This window comes from Hemiscyllium ocellatum, chromosome 18 (genome assembly GCF_020745735.1).
Source record: "Hemiscyllium ocellatum isolate sHemOce1 chromosome 18, sHemOce1.pat.X.cur, whole genome shotgun sequence".
Classification (NCBI taxonomy): Eukaryota; Metazoa; Chordata; class Chondrichthyes; order Orectolobiformes; family Hemiscylliidae; genus Hemiscyllium; species Hemiscyllium ocellatum.
Genome location: NC_083418.1, coordinates 25,636,890 through 25,651,758, shown reverse-complemented (window position 1 = coordinate 25,651,758; position 14,869 = coordinate 25,636,890). Strand labels below are relative to the sequence as shown.

At 42.2% G+C, this 14,869-nt stretch overlaps 1 protein-coding gene across 1 annotated transcript in view; it reads left to right on the top strand.

Moving 5' to 3' along the window:
- cracr2b (calcium release activated channel regulator 2B) overlaps positions 1-14,869 on the top strand; it is a 106,763-nt gene that overhangs the window by 79,626 nt on the left and 12,268 nt on the right. The window contains exons 12-13 of the mRNA XM_060839172.1: positions 3,173-3,446; positions 9,523-9,658. Coding sequence (XP_060695155.1) covers positions 3,173-3,446; positions 9,523-9,658 — 410 coding nt within the window. The remainder of the gene's footprint in view (positions 1-3,172; positions 3,447-9,522; positions 9,659-14,869) is intronic.

Genomic DNA, 14,869 nt, shown 5'->3' with positions numbered 1-14,869 from the left:
AGGAAACCTGCATACATAAAATAGAAAGTGAGCCATACCACCAGTACTTCATCGGATGCTCACTGATGTTACCTAGTATGGTGATGAAACATCTGAAAACGAATCCTCCAGCTCAGCGAGCAAACTTACACCCAGGTATTTAACAGCTAATTAGGTGTACACTAGGAACAAAACTCAAAACTTGACTTGCCTTTGTGATTATTGTATCTCAGTCAAGTTTGCAAGTGAGTGGAGTGCATGGTGAAAAATGTTTCATAAACACCACCCATGTGAATTTATCGTCCAGGTCTACCCTCCCAAATGCTGTATTGCCTTTCTGGTGTTTTCCAGATTTAAATTGTCTTGAAACTCCCTCTCCACCTCCAATGTAATGAATGTACCCTCTTAAATCTGCTTTGTAATGTAAACTCAGGAGATGACCACTTTCTCTAGCAGCTCATTCCATACATGAACCACCCTCTGTGTGAATATTTAAGTTAATTCAAAAATTGAGCTATAATTTCAGTTTAAATGCAACGGCTCAAATATTCCACTTTCTCGGAAAATTTGGGTGCATCTCCATCATGACAGGTTCTGACCAAGTGAGGGGATGTTCGCGTGACTTCCAACCTCTAAGGTCACGTTGTGGCTTTTTTGGGTGCAGCAGAGATCCGCCTGTAACTGGAATGGAGAGACCACTTTCTCTGCAGGAAATTTAATCTTAGAAACATCCATGAAATGGCTTTGTGATATATTATAATTTCAAAGATTTGTGGCAGTTTATTAGCTTTTGGTTTTTAATTTTAACTTGGAGAAAAATAATCAATTGCAAATGCCTGAAACTTAGAGTCATAGAGATGTACAGCACGGAAACAAACCCTTCGGTCCAACCTATTCATGCCAACCAGATGGGCATTGGATAGGCATATGGAAGTAAGTAGGCTAGTGTAGGTTAGGTGGGCTTGGGTCGGTGCAACATCGAGGGCCAAAGGGCCTGTACTGCGCTGTATTTTTCTATGTTCTATATCCCAATCCAATCTAGTCCCACCTGCCAGCACCTGGCCCATATCCCTCCAAATCCTTCCTGTTCATATACCCGTCCAAAATCCTCTTGCAATTGTACCAGCCTCCACCACTTCCTCTAGCAGCTCATTCCATACATGTACCACCCTCTGTGTGAATATTTAAGTTAATTAAAAAATTGAGCTATAATTTCAGTTTAAATGCAATGGCTCAAATATTCCACTTTCTCGGAAAATTTGGGTGCATCTCCATCATGACAGGTTCTGACCAAATGAGGGGATGTTCACGTGACTTCCAACCTCTAAGGTCACGTTGTGGCTTTTTTGGGCCCAGCAGAGATCTGCCTGTAACTGGAATGGAGTTCTGCCTGGGCGGCCTATTGGGAGGCTTTTTGAATGCAAAGCATTAGTCACTCTCCCCCTCACTCCATTGCAACAGAGGCCAAGCAGGTGTTTTTGTGCAGCGTGTCTCCAAGGTTTGCATATGTCGACAGTGCACCTCTGCTATTTCCATAAATTTTAAATATATGTATATGTGGTCAACTCTTCCCTTCCTGACAGAAACTGTAGATGAGTTGGAAAATGTGTCCGTTTCCCATCTCTACCCAGCTGATTTACACTCCGAAACCAAGGGAAAGAAAGCAGAAAACCCAGCCATGGTGTACTACTCCTTCCCTAGACAGCCCTTAAAATGCATGAGAAATTGAGGTCCAAGTATGCAGGCTCAATGTCCTGCTCTCAATTGCATTACTGACTTAATTTTAAAAATGGTTGAATATCAGCAACAATATCAAATACAAGGTCCAAGGCCACATTCAAAAATTTGAGTTTTTTTTAATACAACACTCAGCTGCTAGAATTCGGAAGTAACCAATCCAACTCTTGGCTCTGGAATGTCACACTTTGCTATTTCAATGAGATTTATTAATCCATTTAAAATAAACAAGTTCACTTCTTGTCTAAAATTTCAAAGCATAATTTGAGATGAATGCGTTTAAGTTGGGTATACTGTGAGGTAATTTGAGGTACCCTTTTGAATTTTCCCTAAGTAACTGTGGTATTGAATCAGGTTTGGTTTTGTAACCTCTACTTCCCCTGCGCTTGGGTTACTTTTGTTATTGTTTATTGAAACAAGCTGCAATGACGCACATCTTTCCTTTCAAAGTACTTTCAGCTTTCCATAGGCTTTTGATGAAAAGTACTGCTGTCAAACCACCCTGAGCCTTGGATGTATCATTGTAAAATAGATATTTACATGGCTGGCATTAGCAAGTAATTGTTCAGATGAAAATGTTTTAAATTGGTAGGGTGACCAGACATCAAGATTTTCATTGGGTGACCCAGAATACCCAAACATTTCTGACAACTAGGTTCAAACGTTCCAATTTTTACCTTCTCCCATTTTTTTTTTTTGAAACAAATTTGGGTCTGAGAGGTGGCAGGAAAAGTCTATTAAGTTTCACACTTGTTCTTGTACACACCCATCATGTCATGTTGCCACAAAAAGTTGAGAATTTCTTTGGAGACCCAACAGGGTGGTGCAGGAAAGGACACATTTTGTTGTTCCCCCGTATCACCCTGTTGAATCTCCAAGAAAATTGTCACAATCTTTGTGGCACCAACAGTTTCAATGCTGATGATTTCTTTTCAGGTGATCCACAGAGGAGAAAGTGAGGACTGCAGATGCTAGAGAGTCCGAGTCAAACGGTGGCACGGGAAAAATACAGCAGGAGAGTTGACGGTCCAGATGAAGGGCTTATGCCCGAAATGTCGAATCTCTTGCTCCTCCGATGCTGCCTGACCTACTGTGTTTTTCCAGCACCATCCTTTTCAACAAATGATTTCCACAGGAGAGTTGTCCATTGTGACTGGCAGATGTAATCACATATCCTCCCATCTTCAACTGAGCCTCCATCTGAGCTCTGCCATTGGACAACCAATATGTCAATCATCATAGAGCCCTTGTTCCCAAGGCTTTTCAGTGATCCCTGCTTTAGAATTTTGAAAATCTGGTCACCCTATAATTAGCAATGTTATTTTAATTTACTTGCATGGAATAAGTTCGGATTTTTGTGAGTGTGTGTGTGTGTGGTTGGAATTAATCGTCAGACTTACCTGTTTGATTTTGCTGTATTTATTTCTGTATTGGTGCCAAATGCACTTCTGCATAGACAGCTTGTTGCTGCAGATCAATCTCCCGTCTCCACAGAGGATGTGACTTTGGAACCCAGCAAGAAGAACTGTCGATATTTCTCCAAGGAGACAGGCAGAGGAGACTCTGGTGATGAAGAGCTGCTTAGTCCAACATTGACAGAACACCACAGCCCTCTAGAGGAAACTGCAGACTGCAGGGTAGGTGGACTACCTATGCACACCTCAGAAGAGGAAGAATTTGATGAGGCCCCACTTTCACCCAGAGGCCAGCCTATTGGCATAGAAACAGCGGTGAGTAGAGGCAGCTGTACTTTACAGGTTGGTCACTCTTCTTAAATCTGCTTTTCTGGCAGCAACCCGAGCCCATAACAAACAATTGCCCCCATCTGAACTTCAGGCTCAACTACAGTTTATTTAAAAGAAAAAGGAAATTTGCTGAGAAAAGGGATGCAGCAGTTGAATACAATTAGGGATACATGACAATTTCACAATTTGCATTTAGTCTGTAGAGTTCTTAGTTTCAGGTAAGTGAATTTTATGCTGTTGTAATCTTGTTCATTTGTAAATACATCTGATGATAGTAGTTGGTTTATGGTACTTGAATTGAATAAGCATGATAATATACAACTTAAATTTATTATTATAGCTTTCATCTGTTGTAGTTGCAATGGAAAGAAATGCATCAATTATGCACCAGAAACACTCACTATTTCTTTCTCACTTTCTCTTTCTGTCTCTCTTTCTGTCTCTCTCTCTCTCCAGTATAGTCCAGGCTCCCTGCACCCAGCTGTGTACCCCAGCACTACTTTCAAATGCTGTGGGAGGGAAAGAAAGAAAGAAGGGCAAATAATAGCAAATCATTATTAATACTTTCTCGTATTTGTAAATATCTATTCACTTTTTTAGATCATAGCATCCCTACAGTGTGGAAACAGGCTTTTTGGCCCAACTTTTCATCAGCTGTGTGTGCAAGTCTGTGCAGCTCCAACTGCAAGAATGAAGGTTCAGATGTGAGCCACACTTGGTGCTCCATGAGATTTGATGAGCCAAGTTGTCATGTGAGCAGCTCCTGAACCATGGGCAGGCTAAGGGAACTTGAAATGTGCTTGCTACCTTAGCAATTGGTGTAAACCTTTTCCAGACTGCAATAGATTGTTTGTGCATCACAGCCAATACTAGTTCCTGATGCTGCATGGTGTGGTCAGGAATGCTTGGGACCAGGATTCACATTCCACACAGTTGGTTAATGCCTAAGGTTTACTGCATGTAGTGTCCACCAGTACTGTAAAGGTGTCTGTGTGATGGTATTTTCTTTGAAAGGCTTTCCCTTGCTCATGAGTGAAGCCTCCCTTCCTCTCAGAATGAACACTCATGCCTTCCCCTCCCGTTTATCTCACAGGTCCCTTTCCCCTTCCCAGCCTTGAAGAAGGGTCCTGCCCAAAACCTCAACTCTTGCTCCTCGGATGCTGCCTGACCCGCTGTGCTTTTTCCAGCACCACGTTTTATCAACTCTGACTCTCCAGCATCTGCTATCCTCACTTTCCCCTGTGTGGTAGCAGCCATTTTCAACTCCATTGCACACTTGATATTTTCATCACGATGAAATGAAACAGTGGATTCATTTCACTCAGAATCTCGGGCCCTTTGCCTTCTTCACTCTACTACCCCCCAGCCTTGCCCCTCACACTGTCTCTGCCTATTCTACCCTTCTCAACACTGCGTCCACTTCCTCTTCACACGTGGTCCTCCTTTACTCCACACTCCTCCATCCACCTCCATTCATTTCTTCACTGCCAGACGTGTAAATTAGATAACTCATCTTAGCCTCCTCCTGAGGTGCTCACCATTACAGATACCAGCTTCAGCCAGTTTGATTCACTCCATGTGATTATCGTACAATGGCTGAGTGTGACAGGACAGAGCATGGTCTCTAAAACCCAACAATAACCTGGCTGTAATAATGATGTCTTGGTGCCACCCTCTAGCCAAGCTGTTCCAGTACAATGCTGCCATTTGCCTGACAAAGTGGAAAAACTGCCCAGTTTTGTTCTGCCACCAAAAAGATGTCCTCCTACATCCAGCCAGCAACCTTCCGATGAGCCCACACTGGAAAGTCAGCCGTGTGGTGGAAGGTGCCATTGACAATACTGTCAAGCAGCACTTCCTTAGCCATGATCTGGTCATTGATGTTCAGCCTGGGTTCTGCCAGTACCATCCAGTCAGAAGGGGAGGAGAATGTGACCATGTTTTGTGGTGTTTGGCATCAAGAAACCTTTAAAAAGTCAATGGGTATCAGGGGACAGTTCTCCACCATTTGGAGTCATAGCCAGCAACGTGTACCATGTTAGAAGTCAATCATTTCTGTCCTAGGACATATTGTTGGAGTTTCTCAGTGATGTTCTCGGTCCAGCTATCCTCGGTTGCTTCATGACAGCGCTCCAATGTAATGTGAGAAATTGAATGGTTCATTGATAGTCTCACAATGTTCAGCATCCTTCGCAAACACTCTGTGCCATCAGGCAACGGGAATTGGACAACATTCAGGGCTGATAAGTGACAAGTAACTTTCATGCAGCACAAGTGCTAGTCAATGACCACTTCTAATGAGAGAATCCATATCCCATTCAATGGCATTGTTATTGTTGAATCCCCTACCATCAGCATACTAAGAGTTACCATTGATTGGAGACTGCTCTGACCAGCCACATAAATACCATAGCTACAAGGACTGGACAGTAGTTGGCATTTCTGCAGTGAGTAACTCTCTTCCCAATTTCCAAAGCTATCTATCCCCAAGGCACAAACTAGGAGTGTGACGGAATACTCTTCGCTTGTCTGGAAAATTGCAGGTGCATCCAAAACCTTTCGGAAAAAGCAATCTGCTTAATTAGTACCAAATTCACCAGGTTTAACGTTCGTTCCCTTCATCATCGGCGCATAATATTTACAGTGTACCATTTACAAGATACTTTGTAGCAACTCCCGAAAGCTCCTTTGACACACTCCTCAAACCCATAATCTCCTTTCTCTGATAAATGACACACTGATGCCCTACCCTCTCTCTGTTGATCTCCACTCCTTGCTTCTTCTCAATTACTATTTCTTCAAATAGTACCCGCTTCTCTGTATTAATACTTACTCCCCTCATCTCATCACTCTTTCCACCTTTATTTATCCCCATTTCTCATTTCTCTTCTCCACTCATCTCATCTGCAGTCCTAATCTCTCAATGCCTCTCCTCACCTTTTCCCTCTTAGAAATCATGTAGCTCTTCAGCTGATCAAGACTGTTCTACTAAAAATGTACTACCTATACTAGTCCCATTTTCCAGCAATATGCCCATGACCTTGAATGTTATGATACTTTTAAAAAGTACTTGGATGAGCACTTAAAGGTTGTGAGGTATCCTGCCTCTACTACCCTCCCTGGCAGTGCATTTCAGATCCCGTGTCACTCTCTGGGTGAAAAGGAAATTCCTCAAGTCCCCTCCTGCCTTTCACTTTATAGTTATGCACCCTTCTCCTTGCCCATTCAACTAAGCTGCTTTCTGATTACCCTGTCCATGCCCCTCTATCAGGTCCTCCTCCGCCTTCTCTTTCCAAAGAAACCAACCTAAGCTCAGTTTCAGTCTCTCTTCATGGCTGAAATGCAACATCCTGGTGACTCCCCTTTGCACCATTTCCAGTGCAATCACATCCTTCCTAGAGTGCGGTGAACAGAAATGCACACAGTATTCCAGCTGTAGCCTGACCTAAGTTTCATACAGCTCCAAAATGACCTCCCTGCTCTCATAATCTATGCCACGACTGATAAAGGCAAGCATCCCATATACTGCCATAAGTATCTTATTAATCTATCGTGCCACCTTCAGGGATCAATGGGCAGGTATCCTAAGATCCCTCTGAGCTTTCTCGCGTCTTGCCACTCATTGAGTACTCCCTTGTCTTGTCTTGTACCTTCTTCCAAAGTGCATCACCTCACAATTATCAGAAGTAAACTCCATCTGTCACTGGTCTGCTCCTCCTGTAGCCTCACACCTTCCTCCTCAACCACCCATCCAATCTTAAATACCATTAGCAAATGAACTCATCCATCTCTCCCATGTTCTATTCTGCATCATTTATCAATATTACAAACAGTAAGGGACACAGCACCCATTCCACTGTACACAGGGCTTGAATCACACAACCAGCTTGAGACCACCACCTTGTCTCCTATCACTAAACCTATTTCAGATCCATCTTTCCAACTTGCCCTGGAACCCATGTGCTTTAACCTCCTTTAACAGTTTTTCCATGTGCGAGCTTGTCAAAGGTCTTGGTGAAATCCTCAAACTATACCAACTGCCCATCCTCATCCAAACACTCGGTCACCTCCTTGAAAAAATTCCACAAGATCCCCGCCCTCTGACAAACCTATGAAGACCATCCCATATCAAACCTTGCCTCTAAATGGAGAAAATTAATTTTCTCCTCTGCTGTTTTCCTTCGCTCTGATGTTAAGCTCACTGGTTTTGAGTTCTCTGGTCTATCTCTACAAAGTCTCGCCTGGATGTACTTCCATGAATCTCCTAATTTCTCGATTCATCTCTGTGCCACTTTTCACAGCTGTCATTTATCACTACTCCCCATTATCTCTGCTTCATTACAGCGACCTTCACGTCTCCATTAAAATCTTTTCACCTCGCCTTCCCTGGCTGGCCATCCCTTCGCCTCACTTTGCCTGTCATTTCCATTCAACCTAATTTCTTCATCGGACCCCTATCCTGTCTTCTCTTTTCATCTCCTTCATCCCATCATGTAAGACTTTTCCATTCATATCCACACCTCTCCCCACTATACCGTATCTCGCCTATGCTCTAATATTGAGTGATATTCATTATATTTGAATTTTCAGCCTGTGTAGCAGAGAACCAAATGAAGTAAGACAGAGTGATTAACGCATCCTGCTTGAGCTGCATTTTTAGGCTAATAGTATTCACCATTATTAATCTTTGAAATTCACAACCTTTAAATGCATAAATCAAGGAATCGCTGCCCTGCTCCTTCAGAAAGTTGTATGATTATTTTCTCTTGCTGACAGCCACACTATTAAAATACATTGACTTGTGTCAGATTGCTGTACTTATCTGATACATGAGGACTAAACTTGTGTGAAGAAATTAGGGTTTGTCCATTCCAGTGTTTTGGCCGAGAGGAACTTCCCATGTAAAAGCCAATGGGCAATCATAGAATGCTTGCAGTGCAGATCAAAGCATTCAGTCCATTTGAGGCTGCACCAATCCTCTGAAATCAATCCCATCCATAAGCCCCCTCCCCCCCCCCCACAACTTTATCACAATTTACCATAGCTATCCCACCCAGCCTGAACACTACAAGGCAATTTAGTATGGCCAATCTACCTAACCTACACACCTTTGGACCATGGAAGGAGACCACAGCACTCAATAGAATCCCACATAGACCCTGGGTGAATGTGCAAACTCCACATAGACAGTCACCCAAGGCTGGGATTGAACCCAGATTCCTGGCAGCAGTGCTAAACACTGGACTACCGTGTCACCCATAGCCCCGTAGTTATGGGGAATTCATTGTTATTCTGTTTTTAATAAAGACCTTTGCAGCCATTTAACATTATCTGAGTTGGACTTAAATTGGTATATTAATGTGAAATTATCGGAAGACTCTTTCAAAATGAATGCTCTTTTATAGATATGTTAAGTCTTAATTTTGTTTTTAATAACACCATCTGGAACAATTGCATTTTAGTAATGACTTTTGCAAGGTTCTTTGGTTCATTGTATGCTTGCTATGTTTCCTTTGGGCTTTCCCACAGTATTAAACTCAAAGTATTATTTTCGCAACAGATTGTAGTTATAAATTACAATTTTCATGCGTATTTACTATTGGACAACTCTGGCATTTAATTTTAAATTTTATTGATAGAGAGAAGATAGAAAAGCTAATAAAAATGTCCAGTAAAAGTTGGTGTTGTCAAAATGTACTAATATGAGTCTATCAACTAATGTGTAGGTTATCTGGGAATAATAATAAATGTCTATCTATCAAAATGTGGGGGAGCCTGGGATATGGAGCTGTGAAAAAGTGGGATATCTGTGAATAGGGGGTTGTGGGTTGATGAAAGCTTGGTACCTGGAATGGATGGCATACGGATCTATAGAAGAGTTTGGTATCTGAGAATGGGTGAGAGTTAGGTATATGAAAGAGTGGAGAACCTGGGAAGGGTTTAGGGAAATAAGAGGACGTTAGATATGGGTCTGTAAAAGTGAAGGATACTTGAAAGGGTGGAATATAAGTCAAAAGAGGTAAACTGATACGTTTTCTTTCGTACTTTTTTTTTAATGCAGGAGTCTGAAGCATTGGGCTCTTCCCCTGACAGAATATTTAAAGTGGTGTTCGTTGGGAACTCTGGTGTTGGAAAGAGCTCATTTATCCATCGATTCTGCAATGACCGATTTCTCTCAGAAATTAATCCAACAATTGGTAAATATGAAACTTCTCACTGTACACTTGGAAAGAAGTCCCCTCCTTTAGCTTTTTTTTTGTTTATGAAGGATCTGAACTATACTGGAGTCCTGTTCAAACATCAAATGTGACCTTCAGAAGTGACCATTCTTGATTTGTGACCCTCAATTCCACATAATTGAGGCTAACACTTGAGTTCAAAATTGAGGGAGTGTTTCAATTTGAAAGAGTAATCTCTCCTGAGGAGGCAATAAATAGAGGCTTTTATTTGCCCTTCCAAGAAGACAAAAAGGATCCCCTGGCATTTTTCAAGGAAGAACTGGGAGGGGTTCCCTGGAGTTCTGATTAACATTTATTCCTTAAACCAACAAACAACTAGATTATCTAGTCAGCTTATTGTTTGTTTATTTATGTTTTTTTTTCCTCATTGGATGTTGTTCTTGGCTAAATCAGCAATTTTGGCTGTCTCTAAATGAGAAGGTGGTGGTGAGCCGTCTTCTTGAACTGCTGCTGTCTTTGTGGTGTACATACAAAGTGTTGCTGGGTAGGGAGATTCCGTACTTTGACCCAACAAGGTAAAGGAACAGTGATATAATTTAAGTCAGAAATGGCGTGTGTCTTGGAGGTAAACCTGTTAGTGGTTATGTTTCCATGCAGCTGCCACCCACCCCCCCCCCCCCCCCCCATATCAAAATAATGCTTCACAAATACTTCAGGCACATGTCAAAAATTCCTTCCACCTCCTTTTATATAATGGAGGTGTTCCACGTAAAAAGCAGAATGGAATCTTTGAACGTGATGAACCCTTGAATGCTGATGTTTGTTGTATGTGTAGCTATCATCAACTTTAAGTGTAGCGATATACAGGGCCTACTTGGGTTAATCATGGCAGAGAAAAGCCTATTTTCTGGTGTAACCAAGAGAGGCTGTTGTATTGACAAAAAGTAGTTTATTGCATGTTAGTGACTATTATAGGTTACATTAGATATTGTAACAGAGACCAAGAGGAGAACCTGGATGTTGGGTTGTATTTTTTTCATATCCTAAGCTGTTCTTTCCACAAGTCCAAATGCCGTCCTCTTATTGTTGATATTTAAGGCCTGCTCAGTATTAACCACTTCGGACTCTTGCACTCCAGTACAATGGAATCCAATGGCATAGTTTTAGGCAAAAGCAGAATTTGCTGGAGGAACTCAGCAGATCTGGCAGCATGGTGGAGAGAAAGCATTCTGGGTCAGGTGATCTTTGTTTAAAATGGGATACTGGTTGACAAATGTTGCCTGGTGGTGAATCAGAGCTTACCTTTCGAATCAGGTAGCAGTGGTTTCAATTCCCAGCCTCAAAACTTGGGCACAAAACCTAGGCAGACACTCAAGTGCAATCCTTGGGGAATGTTGCATCATCATAGATGCTGGCTTTTGAATGAGACCTTAAATCATTCAGCCTTCCTGCCTTCTCAGTGGATGTAAAAGATCCCCCACAAATATGAACACTGCAGTTGACTGTTAATTTGGAAGCAGATAGGAGGCACTGCCCCTAGGGATGTGTTTAATTAATGTTGAGATAGCCACAATGTACATCCCTGCCTCTGCATGCTCTTTTAGAAAATCTGTGTTGCTATCCTGGGATTCAATTGAGAGCAGTAAACCTAAATAATCCATCTTAACTTAATGAGACCAGTCTTGGAACAGTGTACTAGGGAAATGTGTTTTTTATGACCAACAAACAAAAATATGAAAATCATGTGCTGATCTGCTCATTGGGATCATTGGAGGTGACCTTGTATTCTTTGGTTTATGTGTGTAGTTGAGGATTAGTTAAGTATAACTCCTGCAGAATAAAACAATCCATGAAGGAATAGATTACACATATTCTATTAACATCTCTAATATAAGTGTTTGAGAGGATTAAATAGATTATCTATCCAACCCCGACCCCACCCTAATTCAGACTGTCTTCCTTAAATTGGTGATTTCCTTACTTTGCTTCTCTTCTCTGTGCCCCAGGATAAATTATGAACTGATTGGGTGGTGATTTGAAAGGTCCATTTGTCACCCTGTCACTTTGAAATGTTTTCATTACTGCATGAACTCAGATTCTGCTTCATGTAAACTGATGGTATGGGAATTTCTCTGTTTGTCCAAAGACATGAAGAAGTTGATATTAATCCAAGATTTGACTTGTTATAACTTTGGTCAATTGACTCTATTCTCTCCTCTAACTCAGAAGGTTGGGAATTTATTAATGAAACTTATCAACTTCAGTCCTAAATCCAGATTGACACTTGGGGCTGAATTTTCACTTTGGGAGTGGGAAAGAGGAGCTGGAACTGTTTGCAGCTCCTGAATTGGACAGTAGGGGAAACAATTACTCTTTGACTGATTTGGAGATGCCGGTGTTGGACTGGGGTGGACAAAGTTTAAAAATCACGCAACACGAGGTTATGGTCCAACAGGTTTAATTGGAAGCACACTAGCTTTTGGAGCGAGGTTGTGTCCTCCACAACCACCTGATGAAGGAGCGGCGCTCCGAAAGCTAGTGTGCTCCCAATTAAACCTGTTGGACTATAACCTGGTGCTGTGTGATTTTTAACTCTTTGACTGAGGCGCTGCTTTAATTGCCATGAGACAGGTGGGCTCCTGACTGAATTCAAGATGGCAGGTTGGGCCCTGTGAAGGCTTTATCACAGAGTAGCTACCACCAACCATGAATGGTAAATAATTGCAAGGACCTTTCAAGACGGAAGCAGTCTTCCACTAGCTTTGTTTGAAATCATAGTAGTGTACTTGCAGAATGAAGTCAATTGGCTTATCACACTCTTCAAAGGAGCATCATTACCTAATACCAATCTCCTACTTCTTCTACATACCCTTACACACTATTTCTGTCCAAATAATTGTCCAATGCACTCTTGCACTCTTGCCTGCCTCCTCCACACTTGCAGACAGTAAATTCCATATCCCAACTGTCATGTTTGTTATTGTTGCAAATTTTTTAAAGCCTATGCCTTCTCGTTCTTATTCCTTCTGAGAACATGAACAGTTTCTCTCTATACAATCCATTTGTCACTTTGAAAACCTTGATCAGGTTTCCTCTTGTCCCTGTAAATCTTGCCCTTCTTATAAATCACTTCTGCCAGAGTCAAGGATGTCTCTGAGAAGGTACAGGATATTCGGAAAGGAACATGTGAGCAGCCACAGATCGTGATCTTTATGATACTAACAACATGGGCAGACGGAGAGATGAGATCTTACAAAGGGAATTCATGGAATTAGGTTGAAAGTTGAAAAACAGGACCTCTAGATTTGTAATCCTGGGATTATTCCCTGTGTCATGTGCTAGTGAGACCAGAAATAAGAAGATAATAGAGTTGTATGTGTGCCTCAAAAGCTAATGTAGGATGGAGGGTTTCAGATAACTGGATCATTAGGATCCCTTCCAGAGGAGGAAGGACCTGTACAAGGAAGGCACCAAGATTGTCGCAGGCAGGTTTGCTTCGGTCACTTGGGAAGGTTTAAACTAATGTGGCAGTGGGGTGGGAAACAGCAGTAGGTCAGCACATTGAGTGATTGTAGAAAACGTCGATGTTAAGTAATAAGAAAAACAGGCTGGACCAGGTTAACGAAAATGGTGGGACAGGCAATCTGAAATGTATTTACTTTAATGCAAGGAATATAATAGGAAAGGCAAATGAACTTTGAGCTTGAGCTTCGTACATGGGATTACGCTGTGGTAGCTATTACAGAAACTTGGTTCAAAGACACTGGGTTACGGGTGGCACAGTAACTAAGTGGTTAGCACTGTCACCAGGGAGCGGGTTTGATTCCACACAGTTTCTCCCTGTGTCGGCTCCGAGTGCTCTGGTTTCCTCCCACAGCCCAAAGATGTGCAGGTTAGGTGGATTGGCCATGTTAAATTGCCCACAGTGTCCAGGGATGTGCAGGCTGGGTGGATTAACCATGGTGGGGAGTGGGGTAGGTCTGAGTAGGATGCTCTTTGGAGGGTTGGTGTGGACTCGATGGGCCTACTACCACACTGTATGGATTCTAATAGAAAGGCAGGACTCTCTCAGCTCAACGTTCTGGGATTGAGATGTTTCTGGTGAGATAGAGGGGATGTAGCAGGGGTGGGGGAGTCCCGTTACTGATGAAGGAGAATGTCACAGCTGTACTGAAAGAGGACATCTTGGAGGGTTCATCCAATAAAGCCACGTGGATGTAACTCCCAGAATAATAAAGGTGTAATCATTAAGGTGGGATTATATTATAGGCCTCCCAGTACCCAGTGGGAGATATTGGAATAGATACATAAGCAGATCAAGGAAAGATGTAAAATCAACTGTGTATTTGGTGTACTGTATGCAGTTCTGGTTGCCACTCTATGGAAGGTCTGGAGGTTATGGAGAGGGTGCAAAAGAGGTTTACTCGGATGTGGCCTCAATTAGTGTATATTACCTATAAGGAGAAGTTGGACAGGCTTGGATTGTTTCGACAGAATTTCAGAGGCTGAGGAGTGACCTGGGAGAAGTACATTAAGTTACTAGAGGTGTGAATAGTCAGTCTTTTTCCCAAGAAGGATATCTCAAATTCTAGGGGCATAGTTTTAAAGTGAAAGGGGGGTAAGTTTAAGGGAGGTGTGCAAGGCATGTTTTTACACAGAGGGTGCTAGATGCCTGGAACATGCTGCTCGTGAAGGTGGCAGAAGCAGATACGATTACAATATTTAAATGGTATTTAGATAGACACATGAGCTGGCAGGGAATAGAAGGATAAGGGCCATGTACAGGCAGATGGGATTGGTTTAAAATAACATCACAACGCAGACATGGTGGGCTGAAGGGTTTGTTCCTGCGCTCTACTGTTCTATGTCGTTTGTGGAAACCGGACCTATTGGATAATCTCAGTCAGCTTCCCCTGCCCCCCCAACTTTACAAACCCTAACAAGACTTTTAATGAGACTAATTTGGTGACTACTCATGGAGGTGGACAGCTTATGCCAGACTCAAAAACCTACCTTGTCCAAAATATCTGACACTGGTATCTGGAAGCCTGTGTTTTCGGGGCTCTTTGTCTTCGTTCACACCTCGGCAGTTCCTGATGTTCCCCCCCTCAATGTCATATTTGAACTAAGCCGTAATCTGCTCACTCACACTGTTACAAATTATTTCAAGACTTGTTTTTAAAAGGAATTGTAATTTCTCTTGATGTCTTTGCCTGAATTTATCTGTTA